This window comes from Syngnathus leptorhynchus, chromosome 20 (assembly GCF_054491065.1).
Source record: "Syngnathus leptorhynchus isolate UIUO chromosome 20, UIUO_Slep, whole genome shotgun sequence".
NCBI classification, from domain to species: Eukaryota; Metazoa; Chordata; class Actinopteri; order Syngnathiformes; family Syngnathidae; genus Syngnathus; species Syngnathus leptorhynchus.
In genome coordinates, this window is record NC_141214.1 from 2,498,652 (window position 1) to 2,525,104 (window position 26,453).

Here is a 26,453-nt window from a genome sequence, read left to right on the forward strand (position 1 = left end):
GTTTATCAGACAGCATTTTAACAGTCACCTGATTAATCCACAAGTATTTTCATAACGATGTGAAATACAGTTAAATCATCTTTGTGAAGTTCTGACAGATTTATTGGAAGACAAGGCGGCTCTTAAATCATGCCCACACGCTGCTCTAAACTCCAAGATGATTGGTGGAATCTTATGTGACGTCAGTGGATTTGCACGCCTGCGCGTTATAGTGCAAGCGCTCCGGAAAACAGACCAGCGGAGTTTCATGTGCACTATTCCCCAAACCTTGAATATAGAACTAATTATTTCGGTATAATTTAAAAATATATATTTTTGCACATTAAAAGTTCCATTGCAATTCAAGCCATCCTTCACCGCGCTAGTGATATGTTTTAAGTGTGTACTTGAACTTTTTAAATTGCATCCATATTTATCAAGCTTTGCAATGAGTCAGTTTTTCACGCTTTGTAGACAGTGCATGAAAACTATTCAATTTGACGACGACGCTATTGATTGCGAGCCGGCTTGATTTAATAGTCACACTCGACGTCTGAGCAGGCACTAGTGGCATTGATTGGAGTCTGCTTAAATGAGATTAAACGATTACTTCACTCTTCTAGATGTTTCATAACGTGTGAATTTGCAAGTCAGGTATATATTTATGCAAACGTTTAGCCATTTTTGAAACAATTATAACTCATCGCTTATATAATGATATCATTAAGAAAACACATTGTCTTGTTTGATGTGGGTATCTTCCAATGATTATGTTTTTTATTTATTTAGAATATTTCAAAAGTAGTTGACACTTTCTCACATTTTGCAACAAAACAAATGAAGTTAATAAAAATATTAGGGCCATTCAATTTGATCGCAAATGTTTATTTTAAAACTGTTAAAATAAAAGTTATAACAAATAACAGTCAAAAGAGCATTTCCATTATTTTGTGAATACACTATCTGAGAACAAATTGAGGAAAATTTAAAAACGTGTGAAATAAAGAAAGACATTTTAGGGCCATTCAATTTGATCACATATATTTTCAAAACCGTTAAAAGTAAAGTTACAACAAATAACAGCCAAATAAGCATTTCCATTATTTTGTGAATACACTATCTGAGAACAAATTGAAGAAAATAAAAAAAAAAAAAGTTAAATATAGAAATAAATGTGATTATTGTTATTGTTAATTATTATTATTTTAAACTCTACTTTAGTGATGAGTGTGTGTGTGCGTGTGTGTGTGTGTGTATCACAGAGAGGAGCTCTGTCCTCCAGAGAGCAAAACATCACACTGGTTGCCTCTCTCACTCCAGACCTTGTTGCAGCTTGATTGACAGGTAGCTTTAGCCACTCACACGCGGGATTCAACATCCGTCCTCTCTATTGGTTTATCACGTTAACTCCCACATTGCACCAGGCAATCACAAAGGACGTGATAGCCCTCCCACTTTGGGTTGACTCTCTGGCGCCCCGTAGTGGATATAGGTAGTTGGCCACTTGCCTTGTCGTCTGCTATCTGGGGATTTTAATTTCTTGATTTAATCTCTCTTTCAATATATCCTTTGTTTTAATAAGCATAATACTCAGCAGAATATTTCTCGACTTAGTCACGAAAAGCTCTCGTAATTTATCCACCGTTTAGCAATACATTTATCATCGCTGTGGTTTACGACCTAACCACTAGGTGTCACTAATGTTTAGATTATGGTGCTATCACCAAGTCCTGCAGCAGCAGGTCATTTATTTGACTTGGATGTGGATTTTTTATTGATGCTCTTGAATGCTTTGTGCTGTTTAATTTCTCCAAGAAATACTGGCCACTATAAAATTTTATATTTTTAACACGTATACAGTTTTTGTATCACCGCATGTATCCTCCACCCACCTCAGAAGACTCAAGAGGCCATTGAGGGTCCAACAGTGAGACGAGCCGCTGACAACATCCTTTCTTTCTTTTTTTTCCCCCCCTCTTTGAGGCAGTCCTGGATTTGATGTCAGAGTCTGAGATGGCCGCCTTGATAAAGTCGGTTTGGCTTGCCGAGAACGGCAGCCATCCCTTCGTGGAAAAGAAAACAGAAAGGCCCTACGTAAACAGAAGAAAATAGCCGTTAGTGAAGAAAAACAGCCATGCACGAATGTTGTTGATCATTTAGAACATTATAACTGAAGACGCACATAAATACAAGAAGGTTTCTTTGAAAACTGTGCTTCAAATACAATAAGTTGCATGTGGCCATTTTTATGTATGAATCAGACAGAGACAAGTCATTGTTTTTTTTTTGAGGAGAGCTTTTTTTTCTGCCCAAGCTGTAGCTATTGTGTCTGCTACTAATGGACTCCTCGCCCTGTCCCTTCTTATTCACCCATATCATATTCATGCATCCTCCTGGGAGCTGATTAAAAGGCTTTCTACCTAGGGTGAGGGGAGAAGATGAGAAGCTAGTGAAGAAGGGTGGTCCTTATTACCCTGGATGTCTGGACATGAGCGGGTGGAGTGGTCCTTTTCAGTTAATCGATAGAGATAGCGTTCGCCTACACTGTCTCCTCGTGCCATTAGAGATAATGTGTCTACTATTGACACAGCAAGGTCTAGGGACCATGACAGAAATACAGTGGAGCCCTTTGAGGTCAAGTGCCACGTCATTTAAAAAACAAAACAAAAAAAACAATAACAAAATCTCGTTGTGGAATCCTTGCCCATTTGAATCACTGCTCTGTATTAATTACAAAATGTGGCGTGAGAAACGACACCACCTAGTGGAGAAATTGCCACCTGCACCGGTTAAATTATGACATGATTTTGTAGATATGATAGCAAGCCAAGTTGCTTTCCGCGTGGTGTAAATTCCCCCCCCCCCCCAAAAAAAAATGGCTGACTGACTAAATCGTGTAAATACAGCAGAAACAAAACCATCCAAAACGTTTTGACACCTTGTGAAGTTGTAATGGAGAGTTATTGGCTGTTGTAGAGCTGCGAAATACAAGATGCTTTAGGGGATTCCTGGCAAAGATAAACTGATGTGAAGATTTACATTCCCTAATAATACGGCGTTGATGGAAGGTGTAAACTTACTGAAGTCGTGAATTTGAGTTACTTGTGCTTTACTTGGCTTGTTGCGTTTGATAGCGCCTCGTGAATCATCACACCACGGTGGACCATGCCGGCTGGTAATTTACTTTCTTGGCTGGCAAAGCTTGGTGGAAATAACCAAGACGTATGCAAATGAGTCAATGTGTCCTTTATGAGGAGCTTTGCTAGCGTGCTCCACGCCGCCTCGCGTGGCGTTGCCGGGGCCGCCGACTTCTGAGAGATGCCTGGGCGAGCTGCGGGGAGAACAACCTCTAACCTTACTGACTCTCTCACCCCCGGGGTCAGTCAGTAAGGGAGGGGCGAGCACGACGGGGGATAGGCTGTGTAATTGATGTAGGGAGAGAGGCCTGCGGAGGCTTGCTGGGTGCGGGGGAGGCGTGGGGGGGGAGGACCCGAGGCTCCGAAGGGGGCCGGAGTGGGAGTGCCTGATGAGGATCTCTGCTCTATGTCCTCCAATGATTGGAGAGCAGCGCTTGGTCTGCATAAAACCAAACTATAAATTAATTTCAGAAATATTATTACCGAGTGATTTTTTGCACGATTTATAATAACACAATAAAAATGACAATAATGAATAAAAAGTCCTTTCCAGTGAGAAGTGCTGTATAAATCCATTTGACTTTGTTACTAAATAGTGCGGTTGTCTCAAGCGTGATCCATAAAGCTGCAGTTGTCACCGGAATGATCTTTGCTAGTTTTGAGTCCAAATTCACAGTTGCTCTTTCAGCTGGAAGTCAAAGGGCATGCTGAATTGCTGAGGTCTGGGGGAGTAGGGGAAGCAATGGCTGACAGATGTTTACAGAGGCATTCTGCCACCAGAAGGAGTTTTTTTTTTTTTTGTGCGCTGCCAACAGACTCGGTCACATCTCAGTCCACTCTGTCGCCATGTAACAGGCACAGACTGCTTGGCCCCCTAACCTACCCAGATGGCTTTGGGGTCGCTCTCACCATTGGCATTGATTGCCACTCAAGTACCTTTGTGTGGGCTGACTGCATGGCTTTCACAGCAGCGGGATTCCAGAGGCCCACCGTGCTCTCAAGTTACCCGCAACATGGAGCACAGTTATTCTAGAGAATTACAAATGTTTGAATTTGCCACTATGGTCCTGGAGGAATACATTTGACAGGTTGCTAAGCCCGTGACTATGAATTGTCTTTGTTTAGCCTGTTCCTATTATAGTGGCGAGGAGTTAAGTTGTGGAGAGGAAACATTTTTAAAGTCTTGATAGATTGAGGTCACGATAGGAGCGGCGAGTTTTACATTAACGGGATTTAGCAAGCGCGTATTAATGGCGATGACCTCTGATTTGCCATGCTCGACTATAGGAGAAAGCAGATGGTGTTATGGGGGGGGGGGGGGGGGGGCAGTTTGGCTAGCTCAGAGACAGTTGCTTTGCTGGACGACTGAGACGCTTATGTTCTCAGTCCAAATGTCCCAAGGTGGGAAACATTCCAACACAATCAAGCAAGCAAACAAAACCTGTTTGGAAATTCGAGCGACTTGTCTCTGCTTCATTCAAATGCGTTTTATGCTTTGACTCCAGGGGACGCTTAAACCGGACCTGGCTGTTGTAAAATCAAATTCGTAACTTTAACACCACCGTTGAAATATGTGAAATAAATAAGAAAGCATCATCCATCTGGTACATGATACTCATCCTGCGTGATTGAAAGCGACTGATCCTCCGTAGCTAACACGCAGTGACGCCGGGTAACGTGGTGCCGCTTTCTCGAAACTGTGACTGCTGGAGCGTAACGCCGATGAAGACTTCATCCCGTTCGGCCGTGCTCGCGATGGTCCCATTGACCCTTCTCCACCTAACAGCTGTATCTCTTTTCCTAGCTCACTTCCTCTTTGTCAATTTCCACAAAACAAAACACTTGTGTACCTAATGTTGTGACCGTAAAAAGGCTCAGCGTCAATCGTGCAAGATGATCGTGCGGAATAAAACTCTTATAAAAACATGCGCGTATAAAGCCCCATGAATCTATCCAGCGCCTGAATGCATTAACAACATTCAACGCTTATCATGAGTGTATTTCTTGCCTTGTAAATGGTAATCGAGGAACTCCTAAAGGGAGATGGAGGGCGAATAAATGGAGGATTTTCAGCTTGTTAAATGGGGCATTAGAGGGGCTTGTGACTTGTAAGGCTATAAAAGCCAACAGTTGGGACGCGCTGGTGTTTTAGTGCCTTGGCTCACGGCATGACAGCTTTGCTGTTTGGGTGCCACGCCTCGGGGGCATGCTCCAACTTTCAGGGCTCACCAGAGGCAGATTTAAGACCTAAGCCAGGAGGACAGTCTGCCTCTGAGAACATCTTGGTTTGTCTTTGCATATTTTCAATAAGGTATTGTTGCTGTCTGTTGGTCTTATGGGGGGGGGGAGAAAAAAAAAGAATCCCCGCATGTGTCAGGTGTGATATTTCACATTTCTCGCACGCACTAGATCATGTTTATGAACACAATCAACGGCAAACGAGCCTTAAGCTAATTTGGCTAATAAATCAGGCGTTAAGGAAATAATATCAATCAATCTTATCAACTCATGTGGTCTCGGGGGTCTCTGAGCAACCGTGCGGAATCTTCGGAGCATCCGAGCGAGTCATTTAAAGAATCCGAGGATTGTGGAAACGGGACAAAAAATGTCAGCGGGCAACATATCACACAAATGTGGATATTTAGCAAAGCTGTGTGTTCTCTACAAAGAATATCTGCATGCCTGAGTTTGATTTGTGTGCTCGGCGGAGCTACCCGGGGACAATAAACATTTTTTCTTCCTAACGTCACCTGTATCAACAAAAAAGCGGACAAGCTGTGTTGTTTCAATAAATGTTTCAATCTGGATGACATTTTCTGGCTGATCCGAACATTCTCGCTTCAAACGGGTTCCCCCTGCACACTCAATTGTTTAATTTTCTTCCTTGTGACTTCTGATGTGACCTTTTGACCCCCCAAAGAGTCAGACACGGAGAGTCATCAGAGCTTAGAAGACACAAGCGGAAAAGAGATTTCCTCTCTGAGACGATGCAGTCATCTGTCATAATAGCTGTCTCCGTGATACGGTTCAAGGGTTCCCATTTCCCATCTGCTTGGTCCACTCGCTGACTGCACACACACACACACACGAGCGCACACACAAATACACAAACAGACTGAAAACTCACAATTCGTTCTGACCATCACGTTCCAATATTTGGTCGCAACGATACTACAAAAAGCCCCCCGAGCATGTTGTTTGATTCATTTTGGAATATTTTCAAGAGCGGTGCCGAGCTATTAAGTTGATCGACGACACGCTCGTGTCGTCGGCCCGAGACGAGAGCTCGAGGCTGTTCCAGGACAACGTCAACAAAGAGGTAAAATTTAAGAAGTTGAGGGGAAGTTGATTTTCTGACAGTAAAAAAGTTGAAGTGAAATTTCTTGATTTGATTTTTGTCAGGCCAAGGCCCGGCCTCCTTGGATTGGATATTCCGCAGATGGTGAAGGACAAATTGAACATGATGTTGGCCAGACTGCATCAGTGGAATCAAAACTGCTGAATTTAGTGGAGAGCGTTCCAAACAATATAACCTGAAAGAGATTCTTTTTTTTTTTTTTCTTCTTTTCTTCAGACACAAAAAATAAAATCCTTGGCACTCGTATCAATAATGAAGAAGAGGCTCTTAATAGTTCAAGCCAAGATAAAGACGTTACGCAACATCCGTCAGGTCAGCCAATCAAATTGCAGCATTTGACAGACGAGTGAAGTGTACACCGAAAATCTCCCAGTCACTTTCTCAACGTTCCTTTGTCGCCGCTGTCTTAGCGGCCATGTTAAATTAGTTGGGAACAGAAGGCTCGCTGTCTCCTTGCCAATCAGTCCGTGAGAACAATTTGCATGTATGGAAGCCCGTCAAGATTTGTGTGTTTAATTAATTCCCAAGCCAGAGTCTGTTTCTCGTCTTTTTCCTTGTCAGGTGCGCGTTTGTCCTTTTTGGAGAGCAAAGTGAAGGGGAGGACAGTTTGGCAAAGCCACCGAGTCAACTATGACAGAATGTGTGTTTGGTAGCCAAAGGTGTCCTTTCCGACATCCAAAATGAACCCAAAAGCACGCGTGTGTTCTTTGTCACACGTACGGTTTATCTTTGCAAAGCTGATCCGGGCCGGGATGATGTCATCGGCAGCTGCTGCCTGGCTGACGGACAGTTTCCGCACCACAACATGGGGCCCTATGGTCCGCCTGTCAAAACGACTGACGGCTGAATGACACCAATGAGAGCCAGCCGTCCCTCCGCCTCACTGAGTGACAGCCAGTAAGCAGCCAGGAATGGCGTCCCTGAACCCAAAAGTAATCGCTTTTAACTTTTCCTCTCAGCGTTTTTCTTCCCGTCACCCCCTTTCTTTCTACTTCTGGCTCTTGTTTGTCTTCTCGAGTTCTTCCATTTTCCAACATGGATGCTAGATTTTTCATCTTGATGACAAGAACTAATTGTTTCAGACAACTTGTGAAGGGGAATGGGATGCTGACAGAGAAATCGGGACAGTTGGACGGGGCACACACGGCCCACCCAAGCGCCTTTCAGCCTGGCACACTGCCCGAGGCCCACGCAGTCATGTGACCCCCACAAGTCTGACCCCCCCCTAACCTCTTTGCCCACTGTCCCACGATCCCCCTCCACAGCCTTTTTTAAAAATGATTTTCTCAAGTGATGCAAAAAATCCCTTGATCCGACGCTCCCTTTTTGTCTCACTATGTTTCTGTCTCATTTGTCCATCACGTCCTTTCAATCTTTCTTCATCTAAGTGGCGTCACACTCGCTCAGTCAGTCAATCTCGTCTAATGCTGACGTCCGAGTCTCTCTGGCTGTCTGTTGTCTGTCTCTTTTCTTTGTTGCTTTGCTTTTGTTTTTTTGCCTTGTGAGAAACTCTTAAGGGGCTTTTGTTGGGAGCTCCAGTCTCTACCATGGTGACCCTTTTTGATTGACAGCTCTTAAAGGGCTCTCTTCATTGCCGGGGCCAGGGAAGGCATGAAGGAATGTGTGTGTGTGTGTGTGTGTCGGATATTTACCAATCGAGTAGGATTAATCACAAATTGTGAGAAAGGTTGATCACATAATTGTCAATAATATTTGTGTTGCCTTATGTAACATCCCCAAATATTTTGAATCGAAATAAAGTGAAATGTCTTAAATTGGATTTCATTACTCGGGTGAAAATCTCCTTTCAAATATTCAGTGGGGAAAATGTTTATCCAACCGTACACACAAGTGTTTTTTTTTCCCCCGCTCACATGTGTATAGCGTTCATTTTTCTTCTCGAAGGCTCACCGAGATGTTTATCTCGGTGACAAGGACAAATAAACCCGAGTTGAGTCAATCTTAGTCGGGCAATCAGGCCGTCTACAATTCTGCGGGACTATTTATTTATCTTCCGTGTTTCCTTTGAACCCTCCCACCCGCAGATACATACGACGTTTACAGTTTAACTTTGCTTGGCGACTCGCTGGAGCAGAAGGAAGCTTTTATTCCAACATTTTCAAGTAATGACTTCAATCTTCTCAGCCGACTTTGCTCTCCGCACTTTATATTTTCCCCCCTCGAACACAAAACAGACCTAATCATTCTCTGTCAGCCGTTACGGCCAAAAATCGGAGCTAGGATTTTAATCACAATGATAAGATCAATGGAAAACAGAATTTTAGGGGCGGAGCTTGGTGCGGTCAGGGGGGGGTTGACCTTTTGACTGACAGAAACGCCACCATTTGACGGGCGAACGGGACGGAGCTCGACAATGTCGGCTTGAATTGAAACTGAAACCCGGCTTTTTGGTTTTCCACATTTCTCCGAGTCTGTGCAATGTCAGAAAAGACGGAAATTCATATGCGAATTCCTCGCATCAACCCAAGTCAAACATCAAGTCGCTGGCAGTCAGAAACTCAAAGCCATACAATAACACAAGCCAGAGACATTCCATAGCGCCCAGCGAGAGCCGCTCAACGATTGCAAAAACAATCAGGACAAAATAAAACAGAATCAACGTGAGTTCAGCGTTTTACATTACTGTTTCAATTCAGGCCTCCGATGGGGAAAACAACATGACCGCATACGCTCCTGTCAACAACTAAAAAAAAACAAAAATCTGATTGATTGATAGTAAACGGCTGACAATCATAGCAGTCAAACATGTCCGAGGAAAAACAACCAGAAAAGTTGCAGCAGTTTTCCACTAGCTCACCCCCCTCAAATTGAAAGTTAGCGTATGTTTATTTTTAGCTTGCCTCAAAACGTGACGCCTCGGACAGACAGAGATTTACCGACCAATTGTCATGTTTTCATCAACATGTGACATGTCGCTTTGCGCCATCTTCCCTAGCAGCTATCGATCTCTAAGGCATCCTAATTACCCCTAATTGCTCCAAATTGGATTTAATTGCCTCTGATTGGCTATAATTGGGGCGGTGGACTAATCTGATTCAAGATCAGAGGAGCAAGAGTCCTGTGTGGTTTCAAAATGAGTTAGGCCCCTCCCACTCCCGAGATGAACACATCAAACGTGATTGCCACGTGATGGATCTATAAAAAAAAAAAAAAAAGAATAAAACTCTGGTAAAATGAAGTTACTTTCCCAAAACACACATTGGAGCGCACAGGATGTCCCGAAGAGTGATGGCAAGTCGGCAGTAATGTAATCCAACATGAATGGCGTTTTCTTCTCAATTCCTAATTGTGCATGAAGCTGCGCCCGAGTCATGCTAAATTATAACATGGCTTGACAGAAAAGGGAAAAGTGACTCCGCTGGCATTTTCATTCGCTCTGACGAGAGACTTGAAGAGAAGGAAGAGAATTATTTGTATTGGCGAAAAACTTCTCTCCCTGCGTTTTTTTTTTTTTTTTTCGGTTTCGCTCGACTTTTGTTTCTTGATTTCAGTCTACCGGGTCGCCGGAGAGGCAGATGGAAGCGATTATAGCGCAATAATAAACCATGGGGAGGAAACCATGGGAGTAGACGGCGGGATGACAGAGGAGGAGGAGGAGGAGGAGGAGGAGGAAGAGAAGGCCAGATCTGTTCTGGGCTCACGGGCCAGCACACGTGTCCGTCAGGCCTACGGATCAGCGCCTGTGCTCATTTCCATCACCTTGAGGGCTACATCGCACCGGCAGGCACAGGAACCACCAATTATTAATAACTGGAGAAAGTCGGAAGAATAATGATGTTATTAAACAGTGAAGAGTCTCATGTGTCGGTCAGAGGCAGCTGCTTTGCGGATGAAGAAAAAGAGACGTCAGCCAGAGGCCGAAGCTCCGCCCCCCCCCGCTCTCTAACCTCTCACCCTGCACCCTAGCAGCAGTATAATAAGACTGTTGAGGATACGGGGATGCTTTCTGCCCACATCAGCATCTTTTCTGCCTTTGAATGCAATGTGTGGCATGGGGGGGGGGGTGCACATGGAACACATGCCTGATGGAGCCAGCTGTATAATGGCACCGACCCCCCCCCCTCTCCTCGCCCACTCCCCTTTTAAGAATAAATGAAATGCACAGACGGAATTGGCAAATGAGGAACATATGAAGGTTTGGAAGAGTTTCAATTGTTAGATTTAACAAAGATAACGGAATTTAGTTTGGGGATTAATTTAATATACACAATCCACAGATGAGTTGCCATATTTGTATTTATTTATCTATTTATTTATTTTTGTTTTGTTTTGTCAGCAGCAAGGTAAACATTGAGAACACCAGGAAAAAAAAAAAAGCCATCTCAAGCTGCTAAAATATGCTTGAATTCCGCTGGTAAATATGATGTGATATTCAAGCATGCAGGAGTATTTAAAGCTATTCCCTGCAGCCATGTTCAAAAATGGCACCAAATGCTAGCTGTCAGTGAGCAGAAGAGACATTAATTGTCCAGGAAGGGACAAATTTCTCCTTCAAGGCATTTTTGGCCAACACTAGTTTTTTCCAGCTTGTCCTCAGGAGAATTTGGTGGAATTTTATTAGATACACTCGTGCATACAAGTTTACTTATTTTCATTCATTGATTTGATGTCCACTTTGAACTTATTAGAAAATAGCAGTAGGTCGGCCTTTTTTTCCAAATCAAATCAAAGTGTACTTATGAACATCACTAGCAAACGCCCAGTTAGAGTTGAAAAACATCTTGCTACTGAATCTTGGGAATTTTATAAACAACATTTGTTTGACCCAAAAAATCCTCATGGGTGTTTCTTAGACCTTAGCAGATGTTCCTCCCCAGCCTGATCTGTTTTCTCTCCTGGGTATGTTTTTCCGGTCATTTTGCAACAAACACCCAAAATGTCCGCCTTGTTTCCATCCTTTTATATTCTCAAGCTGAACATCACCACCCGGCAGATGTGTGAAAACTCAAGGTGCACTTCAAATCGTTTGTTTTCTTGTGTTGCTTCACCGACGGTATATTTATGTCACGTCCCTCAGCGAGGTGTCAATCAACAAAAACACACCCGAGTCCACACGTCCCATTCAAGACAGGATTCTGCATTTGAGAAGAAGCAAGAATGGCAATGCTACTTTTCCTTTTCCCTTAGATGAATAGATTAGCCATTGGACGACAAGCACTTCCTCGGAAAGAAGTTTCCTTCCGCCCCGTCGGGGGCCTCGGCTCTGATTAAAGAGAAGACGAGAGGGATGGTGGACGTGCACAAACAACACGCACAATCAAGCTCGTACATGTCGGCAGCTCGTCTCACGGCGCTTTTGTTTGCTTGCTACGCTGTCAAGGTTGAATTTAAAACACATGTTGTTGAAATAACAAATGAAGACAATGTTGGAAGAACACAACATGGGAAAGTCTCAGGACTGCGCTTGAAGATTCTTTCTTGTTATTTGATGTGAACTAGCGCAGCCTGAAATTTTTAATTGTTTTGCACTGGTTACCTAGCAACCATGTGTTTATCTTCTGAAGCTGGGACTTTTTATGTCTCTGATGAAGATGAACATGCTCGTTCCAAAATTCCATTTAGGTTCTTCACATTTTCCCAAATGTGGAGACTTCTTTAATTCACCTCTTCTCGTTTTGAACGGCTCCTTCCTGCCAAACATCTGGCGTACCTTCCCTTACTAGTAACAAGCTACATGTGTGTTCATACACACGTTAAAATATCGAAGTAGGAAATGCCAGAAGTCATTCAAAAGTGGCAAGCTTTGGAATAAGCATGGCCTTAATAAAATAAAATAAAATATTCCAGCATCTGATCACTTGAAAATATTTTTGAAGTTCACAGCGGAGTAGACAAAAAAAAAAAAAATACAGCAGCCATCTCAAAAGAGAACATAGAGCAGGACTCTTTGGTCGTGAGCTGAGAAACTAACCCTGGTTCCTTCTCTTGTCTGAACCGAGGGCCTGGACGCCATCAGCCAAACGAGCTACACACACACACACACACAAGCGGCAATTTATTTCAGCTAACTGAGTCCTTGTTGGAGGCGTTTCACACCTCTTAGTCTCATTTCCCTCCCAAAAGATCCAAATCTAACATGTCACGAGGCCAGAGGATTAATTGTTAATCTTAACAGCCGTCATTACGCGGGACCGTTACTGAATTCTTTCCCCTCTCGTCTCGCTGGCACATGCGGCCGCTGGTTTTGACCGCTGAGGAGATCCAGAACCCTTTTTTTCCTCCCGAAAAATTCAACATTTCTTTCATTCTCACCCCCCTCCTTTCTTTGTGAGGCGGCCTCCCTCCTTCTCCTTCCTGGAGCTAATTTTCGGAGTGATTTCATGGCCGCAGAATGTTCTAATTGCAGAGAGCTGTTCTCCTACGCTGCGGGGCTACTTTTCAGCCCTCAATGCGTGTGTGTGTTTGTCAAAAAAAAAAAAACGGGTTTGGGGTGGGCCTGGGAGTTTTAAGGCCGGGGTACCTGTCATTTTGATGGACGTCTAAGGGACCTGACTGCCCTTGCGCCCCTGACCTCCTTCTCCAGGCTTCCACTGTGCCAACATCTCACTCTGTCAGTAAAAGCCAGGTGGGGGAACAATATGTGTTTTTTTTTTTTATGTGCCACAGGGTGACATAGAACAGGCACGTCTTGGAGGATAAAAGTCGGAAGAACTCGAATCATGTCTTTTTATTATTTTGCACAATATATAATGGTGAGTACTTTTGCGCGGAAATCAAATAAAATGAATGAATCGTTTCCCCGGCTAATATTCCGATTTTAATTATGTCATTTGCAGTCACGGCAATGCTTTCTTTTCAAGTGCTCACTTTGAAGGTAATGAGTTTTGTCTGATGGCTTACGCAAGAGTGTATGTTGTGTGTTCACTTGTGGATGTGTGTGTGTGTTAAAGCCCATCATTTACACACACACACACACACACACGCTCGTTCTAATTTCACACTTCACACGCTTTCCGTCTGGAAACACAAAAATAGGAGAGAAAAAAAAAAAACAGGCTGCAGCGGTTGATGAAAGTGAAATTGAAAAATGAAAAGTGGGGAAGGAGGGAGCGCCGTGGATGGCTCAGCCTTCGGACCGGTGATGGAAACCAATCACCGTGGAAACCGCACGAATCAGCAAACTGCAATGCCAGCGCCACAAACATACAGTATTCATGCTACACCTCCACTTGGGCGACACGGCTTGAGATGTGTAGCGTAAAATGAACATGATAGCTTTGCCTGGCTGCACTGAGCTTGCATTAGCAACACAGTCAGTCTAAGACTTTTTTTTTTTAAAGCAATTTTTTTTTTCAGTCCACACCAATGGCGATTTTCCATTTCAAATCACATTTTGCGGCTGACACACACATGCCGACTGTCCCTAATTGTGAGGCCGTTTGAGCCAATTGGAAGCCTGAGAAAGTCATTATTGGAAAAGGCGCAATAACAATAAAGGCGTCGAGAAAAAAAAAAATAAAAAATGGCGCAACTCCCAAACATTCTAAAATACTTGACAGCGATCAATCCCATTGGGTTTATTATTGGAATCCAAAGTGACGCGGCTAAAAAGTATATTCCAGTTTCCGTGCTAGCCAGTAAAAGTACTTAAAGATCTGAGAAAAAAAAATAAAGCAGATAAAATGATAGTGTGTTCCATATGGACACGGCCTCTCTTTCAAATCTGTGTGAATTATTCCCTCCTCTTTTTTTTTTTTACCTCACATATCTATGTCAGATGGCTGAGCGGTGGCCTGTTGGTGGGGTTCCTGTGGCGAGGGGAGGGGAAGGGGGGGGCTCGGGCTGTCCGCGTCTTTGCCTGACAGGAGCGGTCCTGCCTTTACACTGTCCAAACGGGGCGAGCCGTCACTCCTGATTAGCCCTCGTGCTGCACAGAACCACGGAGCGGGGTGTCTCTGGAAGCCATTACTCAGTCCGTGAGTGAGTGCCCTGTCCCCTCCGCTAAAACCCACTCCCACCCCCTCAGCTCAGCTTAATCACTCCCAGATGAGGGGGAGCAGGAAGATGGTGGTGGTGGAGGTGGTGGTGGTGGAGTTGAGCCTCAATCAGCAACAAGTGTGATTGATTCCTTTTGTGCTAGCGCCACTTTTCATTCCCGCTAGTAGAAGCAGGCACGTATTCCCTCACTGGCAAGAAGTTCATTTGGCATCCCGATGCTGAGGGGCCATGAAAGTTGTTTTCACATAAGCGGGGAAAAGTGAGCGCTGGATGGTGTGTCGTTGCGGCTACACACAAACACACGCTCCTTGTTTTTTGTCACAATCCCGCAAGCTGATGGCCGGGACGTTTTCATCTGTGTTTGTACGCGTGAGCAGAAGACACTGAGTGATGGTGACACGTTGACCCCCCGCGGGGCCGCCGTGTTTTCCCACCGTCGCCGAACTTCCGTTCGCCGCGACCCGCCGTGCCTGTAGGGTGGGCCAGAATCCTAAACTAATCCCAAAATGAATATGGATCAACGTATCTTGGCTATTTGTCAGGCTAGCAAAAAAATAAAAAATTACAGCTGAAAATGTAATTAGCTCCCGTTTAAGCGTCACACGCTTCCAATCGGAGGACAGCTTGAGCGGCGCAGGAGGTGAAAAGAAACTCTCAAGTCATGACTGATGGTGTTTCCTGCTCTCTTTGCTCCTCTCATCCTCTGTCTTCTGCTGTCACGTGCCTTTCATCTTTTCCACTTTGGATGTGTGTGTGGAGACACCCGCAGAGAGACGGAGAGCCGAATGGAAACATTCCTCACCTGTCGGCAGAGGAGCGTGCTCTTGGGATGACAGCTTATAACGTGTTTGTTGCTCTTAGGAGAAGGGGGGGGGGGGGGGGGGGGGGGGTTAACGGTTCAGCAGTCAAAGGGACTGCAAGCCATAAACTTCATCCAGAAACAAGCGAGACTGAATGAGAGCGAGGGGGAGCCGGAAGGTTCTTGCGGAGATGGAAGAGGAGATAAAAAAAAAAAGGACTATTCACCCTACAGGTCCAATTATAGAAAAACATGATTGCATCACATCAAGGTTTATGACTTTTTCTTTCGTAGCGGACATAAAGAAAAAAATATATCTATTGGAATCACATCTGGAACGGAAAGTTTCTGTCGTAGCTTTTTCATTCACATGATGAGCAGATATTATGAATAAAAGCACCCCCCCCCCCAAAAAAAATTCAACGTTTAGAGTTATATTAGTACAAATTAAATAGTAAAAGAATCTCGCCGTCAAGCCTCTTCTAGGGTTAGCGGGCAGACGGGGTCCCTGGCTGCCATGTGTCAAGCCAATTAGTGGCGAATTTGAGTGCTGTAACGAGCCTGTGGGGGGGCCGACGGGAGGGAGTTTGATTACAACACCTAAACCTTCCTGTCGAACCCTCCCACCCCCCCACCTCTTTTCAGACGGCAGTACAAATGTTTCACTGACAGCCAAGTCACAGCTGGGGTCTTGGGCAGCTCACACAGAGTTCTCTGTTCAATGAGGAGTTAAAATTTTAGACTTGGAGAAGTTGACTTGAAGTTCAACTTAGCTTTATTGACATGGCAGCAGACACAAAGGGAGAGAAACAAATACACACAGGAGAAGTGGGTGTTTTTTTTTTCTTCTCCCGACGTGCCTGTTCGTGTTCGGGCCTTCATCTGGAATGCGTGAAGGGAAGAACCACAATAAACGATGAGATGGAATCGTTCAACGGTGCTGATTTGCTTGGCCAAACACAGGCTTGGAGTTTATTTGTCTCTGTTGCGGCGAATCAGAGGCGAAATTAGCAGACTAGCATCAACGACTCCTAACTTGTCTTTTGGAAGCTGTAAACACTCAAATGAGAGCGGCTTGGTTTTTCTTTTTCTTTTTTTTCTTGAAACCCCGCACAGATGAGACCACTGAGCCATAAAAGAATAAATAGACTTTGCTTGAGTGAAATTAATTGGCAAAAAGCTCACCCGCTGATTAGCTCCCTGAACATTACACGAGATTTTAAATGACAACAGATTAGCCGGTTAAAGACGACCACCTCTCGTGTCAAATCCCAATAATCAACCATGCCGACGGATTAATATTATCCTCCGCGTCACTTTGGATCTGCCCTGGACCTTTACAAAATGTACAACGACAGGGCGACCCGCTGGGAAGACCTCACTCTGTCTTCTGATCAGGCAGCCAGATGGACGGCCAACCAGCAGGAGGGGGGGGACCCGATATCAGTGTCAGCAATCAAATCTCCCCCTCCGAGAGCTAGTGTGCGTCCGTAAGTGTGCGGTGGCGAGTGATTGTCGGGAGCATGTGCGCCCGACGCTGTGTTGAAATGAAGATTAATGAACGAGAGACTGTTGCGTGTGTGCGCCTGACGGAAGGGTCAGCAGACGGGTGTGTCAAAGAATGGACAAACATAAGCTTATGTGTACCGTGGCTGTTGTTTCAAGATTATCTACTGTGGCTTTTGAGGTTTTCATCGCTCCCGCAGCTGTGAGATGATGAGTGACATCGGAGAAAATCACAAAGCTACACTGTTAGCGCACCAGCGCACCACCTTACTGAGTGCGAGGGTAAAGAATGCTAAGCTAACGGTTTCTGCAGTTGTAAAACTTTATCTCGCCCTAAAAAAAAGCAGAAGCAGCGTAAGAGCTCACGGGAAAACGCTATATGTCACTTAAGCGCGTAAAAACGTTTGTTATTGTTGTTTGAGATTTGATTGACGACCGGTTGACGTCTCCTTTAGTGTCTTTTTGACTCACCTCTGCTACATTAACGTGAGACTTTTGTCATTTTTCTTCCATACAACCACGTTGGAGCACTTTGATGGACTGTCAAATGTTCATTTGACAGTTTTTACGTCTCAAACAACTCGTAAAATATATTGTGCTTTTTATATGGTAATAATACGCACTCATTTTCACACTTATTTGCCACAACAAAGCAGTGTGATAAACCAGCGGTGCAATAAATTCTCCCTTGTTGACTATTATCATGTTGATTTTTTTTTTTATTGGATATACTTCAGGGTGGATTAAGTCAAATTGTTCCAGATGGGTTCTACTGATCAAAGTTCCAAATGTTTTGGCTATTAATAAGAAACAATTTGGTGCGGCCAGTGAGATTTATAATTGGGGGTCTTATTTATGCATTCATAGAAAGCAGCAATCGACTGTGGAAAAGGCTGATCATCACGAGTAATTTGTAGAGCTTGGGAAGAAGAGGTGGGTGGGGGGGTCACTTGGACCCGTTATACCACCGGAGCCGCACCTCATAAATCAGTACGAGCATGTTTTGATTTAAGCTCAAAGTTCTCCTCCTCCTCGAGGCTAGTCAATATTTTAAATGGCTCAAGTTTACTTTTGTGGTATCTGATGTATTTCTACTTCTCTGCGGTCTTTGAAAGGGGAAGTAAAAGTATTTTTTTGACACAAAGAACTGAAAATGTATTCAAAACTTTCAACCATCATCGTCTGGCCCGATAACGGCAAGACTATGATTCTTTATTGGCTTGGAAGATGAATTTCCTTGGACAGAGAAGGCTGTGCCTTGATAATTTGGAGGGTCACAAGGGTCTTGCTTCGATTGTTGAGCCCAAAGCTGAAAATATCCCCCCGCAAGTAATTGTTGTAATAATTTACAAGACAGTTTGCCCGGGCTGACAAAAGACGGTGAATTAGGACGGCGGCAAAAAAAAACAAATGGGCAACAGCGGGGACGTAAATAGCGACGTGTCAACACTCACAGCCAGACCCAGACAAAAGCCTTATGAGGGCCCAAGCCGTGCCACGCAATTATGAAGTACAAATGTATTAGTCAGCGCCTCCCTTGTGTCTGCGTGAGAGTAGTCCTCTGTCGTCAGGCTTTTTACCCGCGCCATTGATAGATGTGACGGGGGTGAGGCGAGGAGAGAGGGAATCTACTCTTTTCACCGTCCGACGGCTCTATTGAGAGAGCGTGGGGGGGGAGTTTTTGAGCCCCGTCGCTCTTTTCTGCCAGTGCAGTCGAGCGGAGAAAATCGGAAGTCCCCCAAGCTGATGGAGAGACCAGTTTAGATGTTTTTTCTCATCACCTACCCGAGACTGTCAACACCTCAGCTTTCAGGTCGAGCCACTCTCAGCAAGTCTTACGAAGGGAGAAAAAAATATATATATTTCCACTCGCTTCAATTTTTTTGCCACATCTCTATTAATCTAGCCTAGCGTCTATCTGTCAAATCACCTGTTTAATCTAGCGGCATCTGTCATTGGTCTTGTCACATAAATCATCCGTCCATTAGATCATCCATCTTTCGTATGCTTTTCACTGCGTCCCATTCATCTGTCTATGCTGCTTTTGTGCGCCAGACGGATGTTGTTGCGGCTGTCTCCGCCATCTCAACGTCTCGCCCAAGACTCTTGACGACAGATCCCGAGAGGAAAATAGCTCAGCTCGCGTGCGTTCCCACAGATACACCTGGGCATTATTGATAATCGATGAAATAATCCATTGGGGTTTTGCCAGAATTGTATCATACACATCAGTGACCTCTGACACGAGAAATATTCAACATGCACGGTACAGCGCATCATTTTGAGTCGAGTCTTGTCCCTAATATTTTGGCTCTCGGGGCGTCAGTTAAGACGGACTGTAAAGCATGTTTTACGAGACAGCTTAAAGAATGTTAAACGTGCATTGGCCGTTTTAAGGCCATTCGCTCCCCGGGGTGTGTTGTGTCTTTGGGAGTGTGTACAAGCTGGAGACTTTCTCATTAATGTCAAGTCTCTGACAAGCTCGTGTCAGTGGCTGACCGAGCAAAAGTCATCATTAGCGGACATGAATTTTGTGACCGGAGCTTTCGTCGCCAGTCATGTTGACAGCGTAGGCGCTAAATTAAAGCCAGGCTTAAAAGTTGCAATCGATTTTGTTTAGCATTCAGTTTCTGGAGCATACGAGCCAATAATCTTTGTTCCAAGATAAACGTTTCCTCGGAATAATTGAGATGAAGACACACTTGGAGTCAATACAGTATTGGAATTAAATCAACTATCAAATATCATTTGGATTAAATCGACGGAGACGGCGCTGATTTAAGACAGAATTGTGGGAAGACTGCTAGTTCCCTTTGTGTTCTCCTTTCTCGTTCAAATGAATAAAAGACAACAGTGGGGAAAAAAAAGATCACATATGTTTTCAGAGTGAAAGTTCACATGAGATTCCCCATCTTGGCTTTGTTAATAATCATCTTTCACAGACCTAATTAGTCATATCTATGCTACCACTATGCTAATTCTTTACTATGCTAATGTCAAACAAGCATGATTTGGGTTTCGTTTTGGGACCTCTGGGGCTCCTGGAGGTAAGGAGGTCCCATCTCCCACTCATTTTCAGCAAGAGCAGATGGCCCCGGCCGGGCTGGGCAGCATGAATGAGATGCTATTGTCTGCGGATGTAGCGGAGCCGCTTAGCCCAGATGGCTTTTGTACCTTTTGTTGCTGCTGACTTTCTGCACGCTGGCTGCTGCCTGTCTGCTGTAGAAGGTGGTCGTTACTCTCATTAGTCTCTCTTTCGGACATTTTGTGTCACTTACGGTGCAGATTTTATTAACGTCAACGTTTTTTTGTCATAACAGCAAAGGAATATGTGATTTGTGACCGGCTAAATTGAGACTAGTGCTTTAATCTTTGAGCGACGAAAAACATGTCGTAAAAGCGGTAGCCAATATTTCAAACTTATCAGCATATGTTGGAGCAATGTGCAGCGCATGCAGCGCTGCAAAACGTCGTAAAAGCGGTCGTCGATATTTTGGAACTTATCAGCGTACGTGACGGCGGTATCGGGGGCGTGGCTACAAATACTTTGACATTGCGAGTACTCCGATACCTAGGCCCGATACCTAGTATCACATCACTCGTTAATCGAGTCTGTAAATTGATGCAATTGATTAACGATTAGTCCGAGGTGTGCGCTGAGATGCTCCGGTTAGCCTCAATACGGATCTCCCTCTTTGTGTTGTCATCTTCAACTAACTCCAAAAAGTCACGGCGGGCGTCGCTAACAGCTAATTTACCCCGGCAAATCAAGTCAGATGTCTAATGAATCGCCACTCGCATGCTAACACAGACCTTGGATGACCTCCCTTTGCAAATATCACCATACACACCGGAATGTTATCATCACTTGATCTCGTCATGCTAGGCGGCGCGGGGGTGGGATCGTGTTTTTCTCGATGCCCTCGAGGGAGGCGGGGTGGTGGTGTTTTGGGGGACATCAGAGCGTGGCTAAATCCCCACCAGAGACAGTCAGCCTGTCTGGCTGGCTGGCAGACTGGTACTTCAACAGCACATATTTACAACAACCTCTGGAAGAGAGGGATCCGATTACCGCGTGGGATATATACAAGGCATCAATCAGCGGGCGGACGCGTGGGTAGGGGAGAGGCTGTTATGGTTCACTGTTGTCCTGCTTTTATGACTGTCTGTAAACCTTCACACATACCTAGTATAGGTGTGCTTCCCAAGGACACAACACACACACACACACAGATTTTCTGTGAGTCCAGAGTGCAATCTGGTGTTTGAGCCTCAGCTCAGCTCAAGATGAAGTCACTATCCCACAGCTGTCTCTACCCCACGGTGTGCATTTCTATGAGTGCAAATGGTGCTCCTGAGGTCAAATTGGACTTTCCCCTCAAAACTCCAGGGATCCGACAGGCCGCGCTGAAAGCTCTGATCCAGATCAAGTTGCCTCCTATGAGGTACAAACAAGCGTACGCATGCCAAAGTGAGCTGCCGGGAACGGCATGCGGAGTGGGAAAACGAAGAGGGTGGGGTTTACAGTCGGGCTTTATGACACACACCATCCAGAAACTGTCCAAAAAAGTGAGAATACGAAAAACAAAACCTCCGTTCTATAAAAATCACTCCGGTTTGACATGCTAAGCTTCATTCTTGAGGGTTAAAAGTGAAAATGTAATTAGGGCCCGCAATTAATACAGCCAGCGCTTAATACCCAAGGTAGATATTCCAAAATCACTCATGTGGATCTAATGCTCTAAATACCGATGAGGACCACCTGACTGACTTTTATGTATCTTTAATTGAACAGTTTCAATCTCGGATGCTCGTATCTTTTTATGAAGCGATATACAAGATTCAAATGATCTCTCTATTCATTTTTTTATTGAGCACAACCATGCTGGCAGTAATTGGTCGTCACCTTGGTAATAATTGTCCACGCTGATATAAGGACTGATCGAAAATCTCGTTTCGTTTATCAAATGCGGTAATTACAACTTCCTTCTTGAAACTTGCTTTGTGAAGCCGTTCTTTTTTTTTTTTTTGGGACAATGGGCCTATCAATACTTTATTATAGCCTGACAAAAGGCAGATGACATTATCAGCTGGTTAATCATTAGAGGTTTTTCCTAACCTTGACCCTTATAAGTATTTACTATCCAACTGGATGTTACACTTTTAAAACAGTATCGGTACGTGGTATCGGTGCAATTTTAATTCTTTATTATTATTATTTTTTTTTTTTTAATTTAATATAAGTAATAATTTGACATGGTTAATAACTCAATTCAGAAACCATATGTTTCACAATTGGGAATGTTATTAGGGATAAAGTTTTGCCTTTGTTTTTTTTTTTTCCAAAAGGAAACTAACAGCAAAAGAAATGTTTTCTTCTCCATGTGTTTCCTCTCTGGCTGCTTTGCTTTAGGCGCTGTGCACAGTTCAGCTGCATGGCGGGGAGGGGTCAGAGGTCACAGCGTGGCACTCTGTGTGGGTGTTGAGGCGGCCTTTGACCCCCTGAAACCCACTGAACAGCAGCCCAAGAGAGGGCCCAAAGGTCAGAGAACACTGAGGGAAAGAGCATTTTCTCAACCTTCTCAGCAACTCCCGGTGCCAATTTGAGCTTCTTTTCTCCTTCCGTGTTTTTTCTTCTAAATCCACCCTCCCATCATTGTCCCTTCACACATAACTCTTATGGCACTAAAACGGAATAAAAAGACGCTTAAATTCTAATTGACACCGACGTCTTCGGAATATATACCAAGCGTCGCTCTGAAAGGTTTCCAGGACCCAAAGAGCATGAGAGTCCTACAACAGATTACCATCTGAATATAAGCATTTTTATGTTTTCCCCACAAAACACAAACACGTCTTAATATCTTTTGTGGTCTACTAAACTGAATCAGGGAATACAATTCAAATGGAGCTGCTACGTGTTGTATTGTGTGACTTCTCGATTTGGTTGCCCGCCGTTGATTATTTAATACAGTACGTCAAAATACAGAGCATGGCTAGTTTTTTTTTTTTTCGCTCTCGTTCTAGCTCACACACACACACGTATATACACACACTAGGGCCCCTTTTTCTCCCCTCAATCATTCATCCCATCCTCCTCCCTCTAATCAAGGTCCATTTGCTCAGTTTCCTGCCTGCTTCATCTGGAATTGTGCAACCTGATTGGTTAATTCTTTGCTACGTGCTGATTGGCTTAGAATTTTAGCACCTCCCTTTAAGCAGTCACCTAAAGACCTCCTCCTTTTTTTTAGGCCGAGCCCTCCTTGAGGGCGGTCTCAGTTTTACGCTCCGCCCCATTTAAGGTGGTCCTCCATTTAGTTACACAGCAAGAGAGCGTCATCTGCTGTCAGGTTTTGCATTGCAAGCTATCAAATAATAAAATTGAAATAAGACTTACAGTCAATGATGAGGTCCTCAAGAGCAACGTCCAGACATTCATTCATTCAGGGCAGGTTTGGAATTATCTGCAAAAAGTTATTTGAAGTCATTTTAGTTTTCATTGTGACAGATGAAACCAAATCGTTTGTTGTCTATGCAAATGATTCTGATTCTTCTCATTATGGAGCTTGTTGTGTGCACAAGGGCACAAGTAAATCGTCCATAATGTCTCGGTCGGCAAGATGAAGCACGTCGAAATCCAAGATATTTATCAATCTTTTGATAGATTTATTAATGGATTAAAAGGCACGTGTAACGTAATGGCCGTATTGAATTAGAAGGGGGGGGGGGGGAAATAGCGAGATGGACTACAGCTGGTGGCAGGTTTACCTAAAGGGACTATTTATTTGTTGTGATTTGGATGATTTTAAAAGGTTTAATATTCAAGAGCGAGGCTCCATCCATTAACCTCATCACAACACGGCCGTGACAAATCCGCCGAGACTTTGACAGCATGGGGGCATCTTGCCATACATCACCTTGCGAGGCTCCTGCAGAAATGGATGCCATCATTGATAAAACTATAAGCTGCCAAAAGGATGTGATTGAATGCACCTCCGAGCTGGATGTGCGGCCATGTAAAGTGCTTTGGCGATGACCCGACTGATGTCGAAAGTGAAGGGGAGTATAAACCCTGACACAAATCATCACAAAAGGGGAGATAACCGCACATTCCCACAAATCACCCGACAAAACCGAAAGGGTGTCCCTCTTCTGGAAAAGAATTCTGGGAACCCTTCCAAATCTCCGACAACTTAATAAATGAGGGTGACCAAAGGCAACATTGAGGTTGACGCCATTTGTTGACCTCCATTTTCTGGTCAATGCTGTCTTCATTGATTACTGTACACAAAAATATTTACAATGCTGCAGGAGAAAGAATTAAAGAGTGGACTTTAATCTAGGGTGATTTCTAGCAAACAGACAGGTGGGAGTGGTGAGGGGAGGGGGGGGGAGAGCGTGAGGAAATGGCAAGATGAAAAGGCCACTTGGGAGGATGGCCAGGCGTGTACATTAAAAACATTATGAGGGGGGGGGGGATAACAATGGCTGTGCAGAAGGTCTGTGGGGGGAGTGCTATGAGAGCTCCGAGGGAGAACAAAGGGGGAGCTGGATGTACCGTGCAGGATGTGACTGTGAGAAGCTAAATTGAAGCTTGCCATGGTAACACAGCGGACCAAAACAACCAAATTAAAAATTTCTAATCAACCTGCGTCAGGCGCTCCTCACATTCTTTCTATGAATACATCACCGCTGCGTGCATTCAAAAATGCGAGCAGGAATGCCCAGTGATGTCATCGCCACATGTGTTTTGTTAGATGTTTATATTCATGCAAATAGACTCAAAAAATAGCAAGAAATTATTTTCCATAAAATGATTGCGTTTATTTTTTTCCAACTCCGCTTTATAAGTTTAGCAGGTTTCTCAGGTATGATCTCCTACATTAACAAAGGCGACTGAATTCATTCATTCATCAGCCCAATTAGGACATTCAAATACCGTGAGTAGTTATTCAAGAATGAGGTGTATCGATTGGAGTGGGTGTTTGTCGCATGACGTGTGTCATCTCAGGTCTTTATTAATAGAGGTCAGTGCGGTCAGTGAGATTGCATTGATGTCTCCAAGTGCATGAACATGGTGAGAAAAATCTTACTGTCTGTTCTTTTGATGCTGGGAAGTCTTAACGCCGCGACCGTGTCCAACGCAAAGGTCAGCGGCAAATCCGTCCAGTGTGGGAAAAACTTGCAGAACTGCGATCAAGGATGGCATGCTGTAAAGATTCAGATACAACATCAGGTAAGAATCAGTCATCCCTTTTATTTTTTATTTTGTCATGCCAAATTATGCTCATATGGGAAAAAACATTTTAGCATGCGCTTTCTTACTTTTATGTTTATTTGTGTATGTACAGTGGATATATAAAAAGTCTACACACCCCTGTCTGAATGCCAGATTTTTTTTTTTTTACTGTCCACAGACAAAAGGTGAACGACGGAGAAGTTTTGACTTGAAGAACTTCCAAATAGATGTGGCCCCAACTACAAGTAAAATGAGCCTCCCCACTGCTGTTAAGCTCCACCTGCCAGATACAAAAAATACCCACCTGCTCAAAAACATGCCCCAGCGCTTTGGTCGAAATATTGTTGAGGGTGAGACAAAGTCAACTCTCAACAAGCCGCAGAGGTTTGGAAGGTCCTGGGAGGCAATGCCGACTTGTGCTGAGTGTGTCGGAGAGAGTCGGAACCCAGAAGCCAGGCAAAAGCAAAGAAACCTTCTGTGCTGGAGGCTTCTTCGAACATTAGCCAGAGCCAATTTGTGGGATACAGGCTTGCACTGGTAGGCAACAATGATGGTTAATCTTTTGGCTAAATATTTTTTTGTATTACATTTACAAAATCTTGAAAGTAAACATGGAATCAGACATTCAAATTAAACTACAAGGAATCTAAAATGGCACAATAATCAAACAAAACACCGCAATATCATTATTATATTTTTGAAATGTATGTTTGAACATGTTGCTATAGGAACCTCTAGATAAATACTAACAAATTACTTTTCCCCCTAAAGGTTTGAGGAGTTTAAATTCAGCTTGGAAGAAATGGAGAAGGAAATAAAGAGACTTCAAGACGTCATGTGAATCTATGCAGAATTTTAATAAATTTCTCAAGTATGTCTTGTTTGGGATTTGCCCGTTTAAGACATTTTTTAATTATTCAATAGCGTTTACTGCCCTCTGCTGGTCAATAAATATAATGCCGCTGTGTAATACTGTACTGTAATACAATAGTATTCTATTATATATATTACAGTATAAGCGACACACGCAGACGCTGTAGTATAGTTAACATGTTGTTACCTTTGTCAGAAAATAGTATGCTATTATTTGCAATAAACTACATTTGCTCAGTAAATTTGTGGATGACTGCGTTTGTAAATATCACCTACTTTTGACGTCACATCGTTTGAAAGCCAACTTCATGGACGATCAACACTTGGGCAAGTTATGTAGTTTGCTTTCATTTTTAAAAAAAAAATCACGGAAATTTTACGGAAAGTTTACTTAAAATAAAAAAAATATAAAAACACTGTATGCTAACGATGGCTGACGCTACCAATCATGACGTCACAAATATGCGGAAATGCCGCATTTTCCTCAACCAGGTAAATAAATAGTAAAGTGGTAAAATTGTAATGCTTATGATTATTAGTATTGATATTTATTATGATTAATATTATTTTTTTTAATTAATAATTTAAAGTAAACACTTGACA

General features: G+C 43.7%; 1 protein-coding gene and 1 long non-coding RNA gene across 2 annotated transcripts; one reads left to right on the forward strand and one right to left on the reverse strand.

Moving 5' to 3' along the window:
- Window positions 1–898: 898 nt before the first annotated feature.
- LOC147040807 (uncharacterized) lies at window positions 899–26,280 on the reverse strand. The gene is made up of 5 exons (XR_015062974.1): window positions 26,127–26,280; window positions 25,282–25,511; window positions 24,832–24,948; window positions 23,136–23,202; window positions 899–2,069 (listed from the first exon to the last, which is right to left on the reverse strand). It is a non-coding gene; the product is annotated as an uncharacterized LOC147040807 (long non-coding RNA).
- Window positions 24,807–25,911, forward strand: npvf (neuropeptide VF precursor). The gene is made up of 3 exons (XM_085901194.1): window positions 24,807–24,974; window positions 25,156–25,514; window positions 25,749–25,911. The coding sequence occupies exons 1-3, from the start codon at window positions 24,807–24,809 to the stop codon at window positions 25,816–25,818; spliced, it is 597 nt and encodes a 198-aa protein (XP_085757320.1). The 3' UTR covers window positions 25,819–25,911.
- Window positions 26,281–26,453: the final 173 nt, after the last annotated feature.